Source organism: Mauremys reevesii, linkage group 6 (assembly GCF_016161935.1).
Source record: "Mauremys reevesii isolate NIE-2019 linkage group 6, ASM1616193v1, whole genome shotgun sequence".
NCBI classification, from domain to species: domain Eukaryota; kingdom Metazoa; phylum Chordata; order Testudines; family Geoemydidae; genus Mauremys; species Mauremys reevesii.
The window spans coordinates 4,299,952-4,319,039 of NC_052628.1; the positions used below are offsets into that span (position 1 = coordinate 4,299,952).

At 48.9% G+C, this 19,088-nt stretch overlaps 1 protein-coding gene across 3 annotated transcripts in view; it reads right to left on the minus strand.

Moving 5' to 3' along the window:
* DNAI1 (dynein axonemal intermediate chain 1) overlaps positions 1-19,088 on the minus strand; it is a 305,324-nt gene that overhangs the window by 148,386 nt on the left and 137,850 nt on the right. For all 3 annotated transcript variants that reach the window (XM_039543627.1, XM_039543625.1, XM_039543628.1), the window contains 2 exons: positions 11,590-11,677; positions 3,704-3,783 (listed from right to left, as the gene is read on the minus strand). In XM_039543627.1, coding sequence (XP_039399561.1) covers positions 3,704-3,783; positions 11,590-11,677 — 168 coding nt within the window. The remainder of the gene's footprint in view (positions 1-3,703; positions 3,784-11,589; positions 11,678-19,088) is intronic.

A 19,088-nucleotide genomic window follows, 5' to 3' on the forward strand; every position in this document is an offset into this window, starting at 1 on the left:
AGAGACAGAGCAGTTCATTCCCCGGGTTCTCCTGGCCTCTCAGCCAGGCTGGCTCTAGCAGGCTCTGCCTCCACTGCTCCCTGGCCCAAGAGAAGAGGGAGGAAAAGCCCATTCTCCTTCCCTCTCAGAGACCCTCCAACTGGGAGGACTCTCTCCAACTGGCAGGCAAAACAGGCCGCAGGGAAGAACCCTGCCAGACTTCTGCAGAAAATTAGCCCCTACCTCCCTGCTCTAGTGTGTGGTATGTCTACCCCTCTGACCTGGCTGCTTCTACTGGACATTCATTACAATACATGCCAGTTTTACTCTTAACTAAGATGACAGGCTCCTAGAACTTAGAGATGGAAAAGAACCATTCCCCTTGCAAGGGTAGGAAACACGGCCTGACCGTGCAAGGCACTGTATGCTCTCAGCTCCCACTGATTCCAAGGGAGTTATGGTGCTTAGTATCTTGCGAGTTCAGATATTAATGGGGTGTGGGGTCAGGTTAGAAATCATTTCCACAGCTGCATCGAGTTTAAGGTCAGAAGGGGCCATTAGATCATCTAGTCTTACCTGCTGTATATCTCAGGCTGTTAAATTTCGCCCAGCTACCCCTGTATTGAGCCCAGTAACTAGTGTCTGACTAAAGCATCTCTTCTGTGGATTTTTGTTCTCAGTGTAAATCACCCTCACTGTTAAAAATGTGTGCCTTATTTCCAGTTTGAAAAACAAATCAGATTTCTGTCTGAAATTGATACCTACTGAAGTTACAAAGAACGTCTAGGCTGTCTGGAACGGAAAGAAATCAGCAAGTATTTCCCCACACTCTCCTATTCACTGAGGCTGCTTATTACACATTTCAGAATCAAACACTCCTGAAAAAGGTGAAGTCTGACCGTCAACGTGAAAGTTTTGAAGACGAGGAAGAGGATGATTAGACCCAAACTGAGAATCTGTTTAATCTTCCAGAATGCTGTCCCCAATTTGCTTAGTAGGTTTTTCTCTTATTTAGCTGCTGATAGATGTGTTCTCAGGAAGTTAGTAGTATTATTAAGTTGTGATGGTAAAACAAAGAATCTATTAACACCAGCACAGGAATATTGTAATAAGACAGCTGGCTATAGGGTTACAAGACATTGCTATAGAATATGGAGAAGGAAAAAGAATTCATAGAGGCTACAGCACTTGTTTGTAATGTTAGCTAGCAGCATTGCAGCTTGCACTAAACACATAGGCCTCAGAACTCTTCTATTTCTCCCTACACAAGTGGACAGTTATGGGTGTCTTCAGAATCCTGGTGGGTTTCTTTAATTTACTTACAGAAACACTATGTATGAAGGTAATACAATAAACCATTTTTTTTTTCAAAGGGGGCTTATAATGGGGAACAAACAGTACAAATCAAATAGGCAGCAACCATCTTGACAGCCTCAGGCAGATTAGGACTGAGAAAATTCAGATCTCATTAGAAACTGCTGAAAAAAATCGAAAAGGGTTCAGAGGTGTTTGCTGTTATTTATTATGAGCCAGATCCTGAGGTGCTAAGTTAGCTTTTTTTTAGTCCTTTCTCAGGCAAACTCCTTCTGAAAGGACTAAGTAAAACCCAAGCAAAGACTTCAGCTAGATCTCTCTCCTTCTCCAACTTATTCTAACTACATCACTGCAGTTTCTCTTGACACACACATTGGCTGAGCACTAATTTTATCCCAAGATTCAAGCTCATAATTAATGTCACTTTAAAATACTTGCTCTGAACTTGCAGGCCCTGTATAACTGCAACTTTTCTTTCAATACACAGAGCTGAACAATTCATAAAACAGTGGGTAATATGCAAAGAGGCTGTTTTCCATTATATGTTCATATTAATGCAGAAACAGTTTGTCCTCTATGTAAAAGGGCAGTAGACAGACCAGTGTGTAATTAAGATAATGATTTCTTGGCTTCAGAAATGCTATTAACCACACTATTTTCTGAAATTCACTGTAATTGTTCTGCAGCTAAAAAATTAACATATTATCCTGCTGCTTGTTAGGAAGTTTTAACCGTTTGGAAAAATAAAAGCTTTCACAAACTCACTTTTTAAAACAGTTTAACAAATAGTCTATAGGCATGTCCATCCAGAGAGGAGTTTACCCTTGATTCTTCGTTCTTGAATATTTGAAGTTAGACCTTTTTTTCTAATTAACACTACGGTGGCAAAGGGAATGACGACCTCTGGACACTTGCCAACATTTCTGAGAGTTCTGCAAGAACTAACTGCCCAGATACGCTGAAGGTCGTGAGCTGCTATGTCCCCATCTGCCCAAAGGCCGTGTATGTGCTCTGGCAGAGATTAGCATTGTACAGACTTTAAAGACTCTCTCCCCAAATCCAGCAAAACAGGAAAGCACAGGTTTCAAGTGCTTTGCTAGATCAAGGCCTTAATCACAACATCTTCCCAGTGAGGCTGAGATCAATGTCCTCTTTTTACAATGGGGAAACATGAGGGCCCAGACCCACAAAGGTACGTAGGTGCCGAAGTCCAAGTTTTAGGCTCCACTGACACCCACAAGCCCCCCACTCAGCTGCTGCCTAACCTCAATTTTTGCATCAAAAGTTCCCTAGGGTCCCAAGTTTCTGCCTCTGAGCATGTGCACTGTTGCCCCACTCTCGGTGTCCAGGCCCTTGTTGCTGGTCTAAGCCCTAGAGCGATCCATGGACCTGCCCAATTCGCATGAGGGGTCTGCTCCAGAAGGCAGGCTCAGAGTGGAGCAACTTCAACAGGGGCGTGAGGGACAGTCACATCAGAATATCCTCCAGCTCAGCAGAGGACTCTGCTGAAGGCAGTGGGCTGGGAAGGAGCTTGCGGCAGCCATAGCTGTGTCCTGGGCAGCTCTGCCCCACCAGCCACATACAGGCTAAAGTTTCTCACCCAAACTGAAGGCTCTGTGGCTATAATTTTAATAGATTCCAAAAGCCAGACTGGGGAACTCTGCATGTAATGGTGGGGGACAGGGAACAGGCCTCCCTTTCAAAGTATCACTGGATACTGTTTGCATTTTCAAGTCTCTCTACAAAAGAGAGGGCTAGAAACCCCTATGATTTAAAAAAAAGACCAAAAAACAAAAAACCACACACATTAAATTAGTCCTGCCATTTCATAGTCACGAGGGCAGGGGCTGTATCCCTCTTCATTTCTCTCTCTCCTTTTTAGTTCTGCACCTGCATTCTGGGATGCAGTTTGTACAAAAACCCTTTCTACAAGATTCTATTCTATATAGCAGAATTTCTCAAACAGGGGTCGCCGCTTGTGTAGGAAAAGCCCCTGGGAGCTGCTGGAAGCGGTGGCCAGTAAGTCCCTTGGCCAGCGCCGCTTCCAGCAGCTCCCATTGGCCCGAAGCAGCAATCTGTGGCCAGTGGGAGCCGCGATCGGCCGGACCTGCGGATGGGGCAGGTAAAAACACCGGCCCGGCCTGCCAGGGGCTTCCCTACACAGGTAGCGACCCGTGTTTGAGAAACCCTGCTCTATAGGTTCTTTTAGGCCCCAGGCTGGCTCTGCTCAGGCATATTCCAGAGACCCACCAGAGCTTCCCCTGGACATCGGAGTCCAGCCACTGAGATCCGATTGAAGGACCGAAGTTGCATTTTATTACATATTCTGGGGAAATGACTAAGACGACACCCCTATAAAATAAACAGCAGTGATGAGAAGTAAAACAGGCTTCCCTGAAATGGTTTTTACCTTGTAGATTTTCCCTTCTTCAGTGCCAACGAGAAATAAATAATCTATCTTCTTGTGAAAATCAAAGGAAGTACCACAACCTATTTGAGAGAGAGAGAGAGAGAGAGAGAGAGAGAGAGAGATGTCAGTCAGAAAGATCAGAAGCATAGATTTCTTGGTTATTGCACAAATTCCATCAGTGAAGGTTTTGAAAAAATAATTTTTCATATTGCACTATTACCTGGAGCCCCCCAATTGAATTTGGGGGCCCATTGCCGGGGGTGCTATATAACTACAGCGTGAGGGATGGTTCCTGCCCCACAGAATTTGCAATCTGACTAGACAAAAGGTGGGAGGAGAAACAGACGCACAGAGAGGGGAAGTGAGCTGGCCAAAATCACACAGCAGGTCAGTGGCAGAACCCAAATCTCCTGAGTCCATGTCCAGTGCACTAGCCACTATATCATACTGCCTTGCAAACTGGTCACAGAAGTCAATTGGTGAAAGGATTTGAACTCATGGTCTTCAGGGCTGCAGAGCAGCAGCACACCGTGTAAGTCACCAGTTGAGTCAAAAAAACCAGGTGCCTAATGTTAGGCTCTCATACAGACACCGAAAAAATAGCTTCATGTTCTAAAGTGCTGAGTACCCCACAGCTCCCCCCGAGAGGGCATTATTCTGTACAGAATGTAACAATGCTACCTGGACACCATCAATCACATACAACTGAAAACAGAGAGACCGCTCTTCAAACGCTACAATTGAAAAGGAAGGGCAGACACAAAATCTTAATCAGAAATACCTGCTAGATGAACTACAAAGGCAACAGTCTCTAAGATGTGCATTTATGGTATTGGAGCCAAAGTTTACTCCAGCATATTTCTACGGGTCAGTAACTAGGACTCATTGTCTCTCTTTCTTTGGGGTCAAACTCCAGCCAAAGAATTCAAATGCTTTTAGTGAGTCTCTCACACAGTAAATATAGGTCAGACCTCTTCCCGAAAATGCTTCCCACATCTTCTCTAAGATTTCAGTCTCTAGAACAAACTGAGCCTTCCCTTCCCTATATAATTTCAAAGATGCTTCCAGGTATTCCAGGGCACAGGCACCTCTAATTTTCCCTGGGGATGCACAACCCCAGACCCCATCCCAACTCCACCCCTTCCCCCAAACCCCACCCCACCTCTTCCCCGCCTCTTTCCACCCCTTCCCCCAAGCACGCCCCGGCCCCACTCTCTTCCCTCCCTCCCAGTGCCTCCTGCAAGCTGTGGAAAAGCTGTTCTGCGGTGTGCAGGAGGCGCTGGGAGGGAGAGGGAGGAGTTGATCAGCGGGGGCTGCCGGCGGGCGGGAGTGGTAGTGGGGGGGGAGGAGAACAGCTTGGCTACTGGTGGGTGCTAAGCACCTGCTAATTTTTTTCCCTGGGTCCTCTTGCCCTGGGGCACCCACTGATTCAGCGCCTATGTTCCAGGGCAGCATTAGATGGCAGCCTCTCCCCTCCTCAGCAGGACACTATATCAAAGATGTACTTTCCCTGCACTCCACTATGTTCCCACAGAACGTCTCATCAAATTTGCCAAATCTCAGTTCTTATTTCAAGACTCTACATGGTGTGGGCGCTGGATCCCTAAATGACCTGTTCACTTGTGGAACTTCTGCTGCCCTTGACAGCTCCAATCCAGAACAATAGAACCATCTAACTCATAGGTAAAACTGGTGTGTGTTGGAGGCAAGGTTTCTTTTCTAGAATCTGCTTCAAGGCTGTGGAATTCATTTCTGAAGGAATTTAGAACCACAAACCTCAGCACTTTCTGAGCCAAATAAAGAACTCACCAGGACCTTGTTTTCTTCCTAAGAAACATGTAGTATATTCATTTAATAAGTATCTTTTAAAAACAAACAAACAAACAAAAACCACACACACATGTGACTTTTCCTGCTTGGGGAGGAATGGAAAGGAAACCTCATGTGACTCATACAAGTTTCCTTGTTTATTAACAACTCTGGAAGGCACTCAGCATGGCAATGGGCATAGTAGTAGAACCTACATGTACCAGACCTGCACTGTTTCCAGAACAGATCCTTCCCCAGGATGACCTTAAAGAAGGGAAGAGAGTAAGTCCTCTCTTTCCAGCCCCACCTTGGCATCTCTGGATCCAAGGATGTTGTGTCCTTTGTTAAAAAGAGGTTATCAGTTGTAACTGTTCAGGATTCATTGAGATCTTTCAGGCTCTGCTGCTGAAGCAGAATGCTACATCATCTTGGAAATCAATCTCACTTGAGATTTTAAACACTGGCTGTTGCATTCACTTAGATTGAAAGGAAACATCTTAAATTGTAACATAATAACAGGACCAGTGGAAGCTCCAGGCTCCAGCGCTCCAAGCACGTGCCTGGGGAGGCAAGCCACGGGGGGCGCCCTGCCGGTCCCTGCGAGGGTGGCAGTCAGGCTGCCTTCGGCGGCTTGCCTGCGGGAGGTCCACCAGTCCCGTGGATTCAGTGGCAATTTGGCGGCAGGTACGCTGAAGGCAGCCTGCCTGCCGTGCTTGGGGTGGCAAAAAAGCTAGAGCCGCCCCTGAACAGGACGGACCCTCACAGTTGGTAGGGCTCCATTCATAATTCATACACACGTGGGAGGGAAGAGGAAGGGATCAAAATTGCACTGCAACCTTAATTCTGGCATTTCCTAACTCTTGAGTGCTCGACTTGGCAACTTTAATAATGTTCTTTTAATGCAGTTTGTGTGTAAGTTCCTAGGTTTTTTTTTAAAAATCTGGAATTCCTTCACCCCCAATGAAATTCCATCATGTAAGCATCGTATTGACACCTGCATGATATATCAGAAGGGTTGGGACCTTTAGATCCACCCCACAGACCTCTGCCACTTGAGTTAACAAAGTAACTGATAGCAGTAGTAGGTTGATATCCTCTATGTGGCCCAGCCCTAGAAGGGGATGAGACACTTTACCGCTGGGTTTCACAAATATTTGCTAACAGCAGAAGGTGAGTCAGAAATCTAGGGTCCCACTCCAGGATCTGAATGGGAGTGTGCTCTAGGGGGCACAGACTTTTCTACCCCACCCCATGCAATCAGTCCCTGTTCTGTCTCTCTGCACTGCCCCCCACCCCACCACTGGCTCCTTACCCCAGTCCGTTCTGCTCACTCTGCTAGTGCCAGTCTCTACTCCTTACGTGCATATCCCAGTCCCATTGCCCCAAAAGGTGAAGTTTCCTCCCTCCACACCCCCAGTCTCCCTACATCCCCACTCCCAGTCTCCTTGCTCAGCCAGTCCCAGTTCCCTCCCTCATTCCCAGAGCTATTTCTCACCCCACCATGCACATTCTTTGAAAATCTGTTTCCTGGTAACATTAACACATAATAATAAAAAGCAACATGGAACTTCACAACACATTGATTTACCTTGGATATCCTATAGTGTGACTCCCTCTCTCAAATATATTACACTCTCTACAAATTGCTAACTCTGAAAGATTCTTATATGCAGAGGGAATTTCCTTCTGCAAGCTCTGTAAGGCTATGTCTTCTCTGCCAAAAATAGTTATGTTTTTACAGCAAGACAGCTAAACCGGCTTAGCTCTTATGAGGAGAGATTAATAAGATTGGGACTTTTCAGCTTGGAAAAGAGACGACTAAGGCAAGATATGAGAGAGGTCTGTAAAATCATGACTGGTGTGGAAATTCTTGATTCTACACGGTGTCTTTTTGTGTTCCTTCAAAGTAAATAAGGAAGTGTTATTTACTCCTTCTCATAACACAAGAACTAGGGGTCACCAAATGAAAGTAATAGGCAGCAGGTTTAAAGCACACCAAAGGAAGTATTTCTTCACACAACGCACAACCTGTGGAACTCCTTGCCAGAGGATGTTGTGAAGGCCATGTCTATAACAGGGTTCAAAAAAGAACTAGATAAATTCATGGGGAATAGGTCCATGAATGGCTATTAGCCAGGATGGGAAGGGGTGGTGTCTCTAGTCGCTGTTTGCCAGGAGCTGGGAATGGGTGACAGGGGATGGATCACTTGATGATTACCTGTTCTGTTCATTCCCTCCAGGGCACCTGGAATTGGCCACTGTCAGCAGACAGGATACTGGGCTAGATGGACCTTTGGTCTGATCCAGTATGGCCATTGTTATGTTCTCTGTTGGTGTGACGGAGGCAAGGAACTGGTAGTTTATATCTCGTTGTAGCTAGTTGAGTTCAACCTTAGGTGAGAGTGAGATGGGTAACATTGTTGAGCTTGACTAGCTACATCTAGATAGAAACAACTGCAATTGGAGATGTGATTGCAGCACATGTAGGCATACCTATGCTAGATTTAATCTGGATTGCTCAGGTGCCAACAGCAATGAAGTCACAAGAACACAGGCTTCAGCATGGGCTGCACAAGCCTGCCTGGGACCCTAGATAAGTACTCAGGCAGCTAGCCTGAAGGAACTCAGATATGAAATTGCAGAACTACTAACTATAGCTTGTAACCTATCCCTGAAATCAGCCTCTGCATCAGATGACTGGAGGATAGCTAATGTAACACCAATTTTTCAAAGGGCTCCAGGGGTGATCCTGGCAATTACAGGCTAGTGAGCCTAACTTCAGTACCAGAGAATTATCAGACTGTAAAGATGCGAGACTCACTGCCGTGGAGCCTCTCATTGGTTGTCCAGGGAATTAGCTTTCCAGCTTCCAGAGTGCCCCCTGTTGGCCGGTGTCTTGCCTTTCGCTGGTCCCCGTGTCCCTCCCGGACCCCAGTGCCCCTTTCTCTTGGGGGCTGCCCCTGGCAGTACCCCCCCAGTTTCTGGGTCTCCCCACCCAGGGGAACCCCCACCCACTATCCCCACCTCACCTGAGTATAAGGCTACTGCCAGTCACCATCTAGCCCCACTCCCTGGGGCAGACTGCAGTTTACAAGCCACTCATCACACGCAAGGGGGGGTTTGGACCTGCTGCCTCCACCTACCCTTGGGCTGCCCCGGCAACCCCAGTACCTATTTGGCCTTGCACAAGGTCAGCAGCCTGGGGAGTTGCCAGGCAGGAGCTCCCCAGCTCCTCTCGCCTTTCCCCAGCCCTGCTCTACCTCAGGTAACCTGGCACACTCCCCAGCAGCCAGGCCCGTCTCCCTCCACAGCTAGAGGAGACTCCTTTTGCCTCTGGCTCACAGCCCTTTTATACGGGCCAGCTGAGGTCTGTTTGGGGCGTGGCCCCAGCTGTGCCTGCTTCCCCAGTCAACCTGGGAGCTGCTGGCCCCAGCCACAGCCCTCTCCTGGGCTGTTTTAACCCCTCAGGGCAGGAGCGGGGGACCACCCCGCTACACAGACGAACACAATTTCTTGGGGAAGAGTCAACACAGCTTTTGTAAAGGGAACTCATGCCTTTGAGGGGGTCAACGAATGTGGATAAGGGTGAGCCAGTAGATACAGTGCATGTGGCTTTTCAGAAAGCCTTTGATAAGGTTCCTCACCAAAGGCTCTTAAGCTCTAAGTAGTCATGGGATAAGAGAGAAGGTCCTGTCATGGATCAGTAACTGGAAGACAGGAAACAAAGGGTAGGACTAAATGGTCAGTTTTCACAATGGAGAGAAGTAAACAGCAGGTTTCCTCCAATGGATCTGTACTGGGATGTAGCAGGGTGGATCCCTGCTCCTGGTTTTAAGGGGTTTAAAAGGGGCTTGGCAGGGCTTGAGAGCTGCTGCTCTCAAAGATGGGCTGATTGGGGAAGTAGCCACAGCTGGGCCACACCCCAGTCAGGCCACAGCTGGCCCCTATAAAAGGCTGTGATCCAGGAGCCCAGACAGTCTCTCTCTGTATTCAGAGGGAGAAGGGCCTGGCTGCAGGGAGCTAGATAGAGTACCTAAGTGGAGCAGGGCTGGGGAAAGGCTGAGGAGCTGGGGAGCTCCAGCCTGGAAAGCCCCAGGCTGCAGCCTAGCTATAGGCCAAGAGGTACTGGGGGTTGCAAGGGACAACCTAGGGGTAGGCAAAGGCAGCAGGTCCATACCCCTTTGCCAGTGATGAGTAGGCTGATACTGCAGTCTGCCCCAGGGTGTGGGGCTAGACAATGACTGGCAGTAGCCAATACTGAGGCAAAGTGGGGATAGTGGGGTGGAGGTTCCCCTGGGAGGGGGAGACCCAGTTAAAGGGGCACTGGGGTCCTGGGAGGGACACGGGGGCCAGTAGTAAACAGGTGGATCACCGGCCTGCAGAGGGCGCTCCGGACTGGGGACTGAGCTAATTCCCTGGAGTCACCCGTAGGAGGCGCCGCAGGGGTAAGTCCAACCCATCTACATGGGACCTGTACTGTTTAACATATTCTTTAATGATCTGGAAAAGAGCGAACAGTGAAGTGTCAAAATCTGCAGATGATAAAAATAATTACTCAAGATCATTAAGTCCATATTTGATTGTAAAGAGCTACAAAGGGATCTCACAAAACTAGGGAGACTGGGCAACAAAATGGCAGATGAAATTCAATATTAATAAGTGCAAAGTAATGTAGATCGGAAAACATAATCCCAACTATACATATGTAATGATGAGTTCTAAACTAGATGTTACCACTCAAGAAAGGGATCTTGGAGTCAGGGGCGGCTCTAGGATTTCTGCCGCCCCAAGCAGGGCGGCACGCCGCAGGGGGCGCTCTGGTGGTCGCGGGTCCCGCGGCTCCGGTGGACCTCCCGCAGACGTGCCTGTGGAGGGTCCGCTGGTCCCACGGCTCTGGTGGACCTCCCGCAGGCATGCCTGCGGATGCTCCACCGAAGCCACGGGACCAGCAGACCCTCCGCAGGCATGCCTGCGGGAGGTCCACCGGAGCCGTCTGCCGCCCTCCCGCAGGATGCCGCCCCAAGCACGCGCTTGGCGCGCTAGGGTCTGGAGCCAGCCCTGCTTGGAGTTGCCATGGACAGTTCTCTGAAAACTTTTGCTCAATGCACAGAATGGGTCAAAAACACTAATAGAATGTGAGGAACTATAAGGAAAGGGATAGATAATAAAACAGAAAATATCATAATGCCACTATATAAATCCCTGGTGCACCCACACCCTGAGTACTTTGTGTCCTGTTCTGATCAGCCCAACTCAAAACAAATACAGCGGAATTGGAAAAGGTTCAGAGAAGGGCAACAAAGATGATCAAGAGTATGGAATGGCTTTCATACAAGGAGAGAACAAAAAGATTAGGACTGTTCATCTTAGAGAAAGGGAGATATGCTAGAGGTCTATAAAATCAAGAATGGTGTGGAAAAAGTAACTAGAGAATTGTTATTTACCCTGTCCCACAATACAAACATCAGGGGTCACCTGATGAAATTAATAGACATCAGGTTCAATACAAACATTAAGAAGTACTTTTTCACACAACACATAGCTAACCTTTGGAACTCATTGCCTTGGGATGTAGTGAAGGCTAAAATCAAATCTGAGTTGAAAAAAAACTAGTTAAGTTACTGGAGGACAGATCCATCAACGGCAATTAATCAAGTTGAATGGGACGCAACCCCAAGCTCAGGGTGACCCTAAACTTCTGATTGCCAGAAGCTGGGAGTAGAAGACACAGAGAATCACTCAAAAAATGCCCTGTTCTGAACACTCCACGTGAAGCTCTGGTACAGGCCACTGTCAGAAGACAGGATACTGGGCAAGATGGACCATTGGTCTGACCCAGGGTGGCAAGTCTTATGTTCTCATGAGCTAGCTAGCTAGAGTGGGTATGCGTTTCCTACAATTACCCCTTTGCATGCAGTAGACTTAGATCAGCTAACAGGCAAGAGGAGTAACCTTTCTTTAAGAGTCTCTCTCCCATCACCTCACACCGGGAGAGCGCTCTGCTTTAATTTCTATGGATGAGTGATTAGAGGTTTGGTGTCACTGATTATCAGGATGGTGAGAACTTGGGCTCATACCAATTGTTTGCAGCTGCAGTCCCTCTGGCCCTTCCATCGTTGTTCCCTCTACTGACAGCTTGATGACATCTGAATGAACCAGCTCATTCTGCAGGCAGAGGAGACTTCAGATTAATAAGTGTCTTTGTGGTGACAATACAGAGACTGTCATTGCTTGGAAATAGCACGTTTTCTTGAAGAATTTTAAAAAGCTAAACATTAAATTACTTGTTATTTCATGCCAGCAGTTGGTAGCTTGCTAAAGCTGTGTTTTACTTACTGTGACCTTTGCTTCCCTTCCCCAGGATAAAGAGTCTCTACCACTTATGGACTCTATTGGAACCTTATCACAGCAGGACACCCATGTGCACACACCCGGATTACATACACCCTCATTTCTTGGGTCAAAATTTTCAAACTTGGGCGAGACAACTACATCATTTAGGCACCTATTAAGTGGCCTGATTTTTTTGCAGAAATCCTGATCACTTGCAGCTTTTGTTGACTTCAGTGTCTCTCAAAAAACAGGCTGATAGTATTTCAGGTTCGGCACATTCCGCCCCAGGCCCCCCCCGCCCAATTAAAAAAGAGAGGCACTCAGTATGAGCAAAAGGTTTAGGAAATGAAAGCCTTAATCTATCTAGTCATTAAAATCTACATCCATTTCTCCATCAGTAAGATGAAGATAACACTAATATTTACAGTAGAACCTGAGAGTAACAACCACCTCAGGAATGGAGGTTGTTCGTAACTCTGAAAAAAAGGTAATGGTTCTTTCAAAAGTTTACAACTCAACACTGATTTAACACAGCTTTGAAACTTAACTATGCAGAAGAAAAATGCTGCTTTCCTTTTATTTTTTTAGTCGTTTACGTTTAACACAGTACTGCACTGGATTCAGGGGCGGCTCTAGAAATTCTACCGCCCCAAGCAGGGGGGCGCACCGCGCCGCTCGCTCCGCCCTTCCCCGGTCCCGCAGCCGGGGAAGAAGTGCCTGCGGACAGTCCCGTGATCCCGCGGCTTCGGTGGAGCATCTGCAGGCACGCCTGCGGGAGCTCCGTCCGAGCCGCGGGACCAGCGCACCCGCCGCAGTCATGCCTGCGGGAGCTCAAGCGGAGCCGCGGGAAGAGGGGACCCTCCGCAGTCATGCCTGCAGCAGGTCCGCTAGTCCCAGGGCTCCGGTGGACCTCCCACAGGCATGACTGCGGAAGGTCCGCTGGAGCCAAATGCCGCCCTGCCAGGACAATGCTGCCCCACGCGCCTGCTTGGCGCGCTGGGGTCTGGAGACGGCCCTGACTGGATTTGCCTTTCCCCCCGTTTTGTTTCTGCTGCTGCTGCCTGATTGCACACTTCCGGTTCCAGATGAGGTGTGTGCGTGAGTGGTCAGTTTGTAACTCTGGGGTTCGTAACTCTGAGGTTCTATTGTACTTGGCAAGATCAACTTCTGTTTTGTGTCCCACCAGTGTAATGGGGAGGAGAACGCGGGCCATTGTTTGTGTAACACCGTATTAATACTGGGATTGTTAAAGCCTATGAATTAGCACCCAGTGCCGGGCCACACTCAAAAGAGGCCCCAGCACAGCCCATTTCACTTGCCCTGCAGCCTGAGCTGCTGGCTCCTCTCTACCCCCTGGCCCCTCCCTCCCCACTGCTAGCTCCTCTCAGCTGGCCTGCTGGCCCAGGGCTTCCATCCACCCCATGGCCCTGCTTGCTGGCTCCCTGCCACCTCCTGGTCCCTTGCCCCCACCCCCTGCTCACTCCTCTTGGCATGCAGTCAGCTGGCTGAGGGCTCCTCTTCAGCCCGTCACTAGCAAGCTGTTGATGGCGGCCTGCCAGTGATGGGGGTGGAGAGGAGTCCTCAGCCTCTGCCTCTCCAGGCCGGTCTGCTTCAGGCTCCCCAGGGGTGGGGCTCGCCTCCACTGACGCTCTGCGGAAGTGGCAGGCTGGGGAAGTTGGTGGCTGTCGTCCCTCCCCCGCCCCTGCAAGGAAACGCCTCCTCGCCACGGGCACCACCAGGGCCAGGCAGGCAGGGCTGGGTGGGGCCCCGGGAGACGGAGCTGCTCTGTGCTCCTGGGCTTCAGCTGTCCTGCCTCCTAGAACTGTGATCTGAGTGTGGATCCCTGCTCTGTGCTGGTTCAGCAGGGCCAGTGAGTGCGGTGCAGGGCAGGGTGTGGGTCTGTGGGTCTGCGAGGGGGCAGGAGGAACTGGGCAGTGGGGGAGGTTTCTGTGGGTTGGGGTATTAGGGAGTGGGGGTTCTGGGCAGTTGTGGTGGGGTTTGGGCAGGGGGCACTAGGCAGGGATGGTGGTGTGCAGGGTGCTGTGCATTTGTGGTGGGGGAGTCTGTGGGGCACTGGGCATACGGAGTCGGGGGGTGTTGGGTGGCGAGGCATGGTCCCGCCCCTGAGAGGTAGGGGCACGCTGGCAGCACAGGGCTGGGCGGGCCAGTGTGCATCGATCTGGTGACTGCCAGTTCGTAAACAGTGTCCTTGCACTGGGCTGGGTGGAGCGGGGCTGCCCCCACCATGTCGTGCCCCATTGCCCTGGCTGGCCCCTCTCTCCGGGGACAGAGCTCCCCCCACCATGCTCCATTGCCTCCATGGGGGCCCACAAATATGTTTGGCGCCAGGCCCACAAAAGGTTAATCCGGCTCTGTTAGGACCTTGCCTATTTTTTAAAATGTCCCGGTTACCATCCAGGTAACATGCAGCTTAACATCACAGTTTGAGAATCAAGTGTCAGCAATACACAGGTAGGAGTTTCCCCTTCAGAAATAAATGCTACGTATATTTTTGTTTGTATTATCATAGCACCTAGGAGCTCTAATCATAGACAGGACCACACTGTGTTCTGTACCAACACAGAACAAAAAGACTGTAAGCTCTTTAGGGCAGGAACGATCTGGGTATAAGAGGAGAGACAACACGTGATACAGACCGACAGATGGGGGGAATATAAGGAAAGAAAAAATAATAATGAAACAATGAGATAGTGCAGCAATCTGTTAGAGTCTATTCATGAATTAGTATTTTTCTGCATAATGGGAGCTCGTAATGAATGAGAATACACTGCGGTGGGAGTGAGCGGGTGATAAAAAGAACAAGGAATTAAAGACTAAATTAGTGAGCACCAGGGCCTGAGGTTGGATGTTTTCATGCAATGTTTAGATTTCCCACTGGGGCATCCTGAGAACCACGTATTCCTCATGGCCCTATACCTGTACTGGTGGAGGAGGTGGCTGGGTCCTGGGGGGGAAAAGGGTTTTCCATGTACATTTCGAAAGCAATAAATGAAACACCAGATGACTCTTCAGAGAGCGAAGTAGTTGAAATACACACGTGACTGGATTAACATGTCACGGGATCCTAAAAGAGCCAAGGAACCAAAAGTCCAGCTTGAGAGCAGATCTGTCCGTGTGGATATGCTCCGTGGAGAACTTTTCCTTTTGTCCCACTGAGCAGGTGGTCCCTTGTTATCAATACTGGTTTGCATACAGTCTGCTCTTGCTTTGACCAGCTGTTCTTTCACTTGTTTCTGGGCCCGACAAATCCTCTGTACTAGGCTGAGACAGCTGGGTAACTGGGGGTAATTGCAGGTGGAATTGGGGGTGATACCCTTAGCTGGTAAAAAAGCTTTGACCCTACAACAATGCAGACCATGTGTCTATGCAAACTCTGTGTAAGGGAGACGTGAGGACCAATCATCCTGGTGCTGAGTGATGTAATGTCACAGATACTGCTTGAGGATTTGGTTGGCCCTTTGACTGGGGATGGTAAGTGGAGAAAAGACACATGCAGACCTCCAGCAGGCACAAGGCCTTGCACCAGAACCGGGCCGTGAACTGACACCCTTGGTGGGAGGTGATGTGCTCTGAAAGGCTGTGGAGGCGGATGGGATCACTAATCCATAGCTGGGCTGTCTCTGCAGCAGAAAGGAAGCCTGTGCAGGGCATGAAGTGGCCATTTTGGTAAAGTAGCCCACTTCTGTCAAAACTGTTGTAAATGTGTTGAATTCCGGTAATTCTACAATAAGGTAGCCGCACAGGGTTTAGATGGGGTGTCCAAGGGCTGGAGGAGACTGCAGGGCTTGTGGTATGGTGTGCTGGCGCAGGCACAAACATCACAGGAGGCAATGAATGACTGTATCATGGGGAACACCAGGGCCCACTAAAAAGGCTGGTATATTAATCATTCGGTCTCAAAGCCCTAAAAGTGTCGTCCTAGAGGAAAGTCGTGGCATAGCTGCAGGACTGCCACACTTGCAGGTCCCAGGGGAACATAAATGCGGTCCCTCAGGTATGTGATCCCTTCCTGGGACTCATGCAGTTGCTTATTGATAATGCCTTGCTCATCCGGCAGAATTCCTGAGGCAGAGTGTATCAGTATGAGCATATCCTGGTGAACAGCTAAGCTGAGAAAGTTATGGGATTTGAGAATAGTGTTGGTCCTTGGGTGGGGGCTCCTGGATTGATTCCATATCTTTCGGACAGGGCATCAGCCTTGACATTTTTGGTTTTGTGGCCATATGTGATGACAAAGATCAAACTGTGAGAAAAACAGGGCCCACCGAAGCTGTCGTTGGTTTAAGGTCTTTGCCCCATGGAGGTACTCTGTATTTTTATGATCAGTGAATACCTGGACCGGGTGATGAGCTCCTTCCAAGCAGTGACAATTCTGCAAGAGTTTTTTTTAATCACCAGAAGTTCCTTAGCCAGTATTTCATAGCTTAACTCTGTGGGGGTGAGCTTCAGCGCACAGGTGTAATGCTTGTTTGGGACCAAGTCATTTGGAGAGGACAGCCCCAATCACCATGCTGGAAGCATCAGCTTCTATAATGAAGGCTTGTATGACGTCTGGGTGAGCCAATATGGGTGCAGTAGTGAAGGGAAGTTTCAGCTGATTTAATGCATGCTGGCATTGGAAGACCAATAGAATAGGGCATATTTCCAAAGGAGAGCAGTGAGGGGGCTCCATTTCTTTTGAAAAAATTGGTGCACCTCAGGAAGCGTTGCGGGTCACATACAGAGTGGGGAACTGGCCAATCATGGACAGCTTGGAGCTTGTGTGGGTCCATCTGGATCCTTTCTGGGGATAAGACAAAACCGAAGAATTCTGTGGAGGCCTAATTGAAAGCATACTTCTTGAGCTCACCATAAAGGCCAGGCTGCCGTAAGCATTCCAGCACCATTTCGATGGGAGTGGTGTGCTGTTCTGCATCGTCAGAGAAGACCACTATGTCATCTAGGTAAACTATTATGCACTGGTCCAATATGTCTCAGAACACATCATCATTTATGTTGGAAGGTGGCCGAGGCATTGGTCAGCCCAAAGGGCATTACCAGATATTCATAGTTGCCATACTGGGTTTGGGAAGCTGTCAAATAGCACTGACATGGTTTGGAGGAAGACTTCCCAGTTCGACGGTGCTGGGCTGTCGCATGCCTAGTAGGGGGAGGCCCAGTCTAATGCTTGCCCAGACAGCAGGCTGATAACCAGAATCACCTTTCTATACTCAGTAGTATAGAACTGAGAATGGCATCATGAACAGGAGGTGGCACTGGTTTATAAAACCCTGGCATCACTGGTAATTAGCATCAAACTTTTCTGGCAGATGCATCGTGTAACAGGGCTGCGCAAGCCATGTCTGGAGTGCAGCTTTTTCAGCATGCCACTGTCTGACTTGCTCCTGCAATAGCTGGTTATGCGAGGTCAGCTGGATGACCTGGGCCTGCAGGGCTTGATTGTACCACTCATGTGGTCCCAGTGCTCCTGAAGGGTTAGCCAGGTCCATTCTGCCAGGTCCATTCTGCATACGGTCCTGACCAGAATGTTGGTGGTCTGACCTAGTGGTTGGAGAAGGGGTCTGGAGACAGGCTGAGTGAGATACTAGGAGATCAGAGTTCAAGACAGGCCAGAGGTCAGATTGAGTCAGGAAGGGTCAGGTTACCGGGATATCAGAATCAGGCAGTAGCAGCATGTAGTGCAAGGGAAGCAGTCCTAAGCAGGGTGAACCTAGATGCATGGACAACTTCCTGTTCATGTGCTTGCTTTACATAGAAGCAAGGAACCAATCAGAACCCTCAGAGCTCCACCAATGAAATCCCAGGACTGAAGTCCTAGGTTGGAGTCAAGCTTCTAGTTTTGGTGATTATTAGCCCATCACGGGGTGGCAAGTTGGAACTTACTAGCCCTTAAGCACCCTATGGATTGAGGTTTGAGACGTGTGGTCCCTAACAATACATTCCTGGGGCTTGTTTATTGCATAAGACATTCAGAAATTCCACAGGGAAAAGAAACTGTCCAATGCACTTCCAGGGATACCCAACAATAGTAGTATGTTTATTTAATAATGTCAGAGCACGTCACAAGCATTAGTGAAGTGAGCCTCAAATACTTCCCCTAAGGAAGTACCATTATCCCCATTTTACAGACAAGGTGCAGAGCAGTTAAGTAATGTGGCCCAAGGTCACACAGGAAGTCTGTATCAGAGCTGGGAATTGAACTCCTAGTCCTGGACCTTAATCAGACTGCATCAACTAGCCAATCCGAGCTTTGCTGTCATTCCCACAACTGTTGCTTCTGGTAGGGAATGATAAGGTCCAAGCCAGTGAAACCCACTGATCTAACTGCAGACCTTCTGCACAACATTTCAGAGCTGCCTAGTGGCTCAGTATTCCAGAGACAGGATAGGATTATGGGGAATACCCTCATGAAAACACATGTTCTGATATTTCATGAAGTTTGCCATAGTGATTTTGTCTATTTCTAACTGACAGTGCTATCACTGTGCCCAACTCCATCAATATGAGAGAGATGAGGCAAATAAATGCCCTGAAATGGAATTCTTCTGTCGATCTACCTACCACCTGTCAGGGTGGTGGATTACCTACACCAACAGGAAAATCCCTTATAGAGAAATTTCTTTGCTTCCCTGAGGATGTAGCTCTAGAGCAGGAGTCGGCAACCTCTGGCACACAACTCGCCAGGGTAAGCACCCTGGCGGGCCAGGCCAGTTTGTTTATCTGCCGTGTCAGCAGGTTCGGCCGATAACAGTTCCCAGTGGCCACAGCTCGCCGTCCCAGGCCAATGGGGGTGGCAGGAAGTCACAGCCAGCACATCCCTAGCCCACGCCGCTTCCCACCGCTCCCATTGGCCTGGGACAGTGAACTGTGACCACTGGGAGCCGCAATCGGCCGAACCTGCCAATGCAGCAGGTAAACAAACTGGCCCGGCCCGCCAGGGTGCTTACACTGGCAAGCCACGTGCCAGAGGTTGCCGACCCCTGCTCTAGAGCTTTAAGCTTCTATGTATCTTAAGGTTATCCAGTTGATTGTGAAATAAAGGACACTGAAATCCTCAAGCAAGAAGCCATTTTTTATTTTGTGCCAACAAGAAAAGAAGGGGTATGGAGGTTTTGGGACAAACTGCCAAACCTATTTTCCTAAGTTGCACCCTCAAAAGGAAAAGTTAGTTGAGTTGCTGAGCAAGTTGAAGCCTTCCCAATCACTTCCTGGATTTCACAAA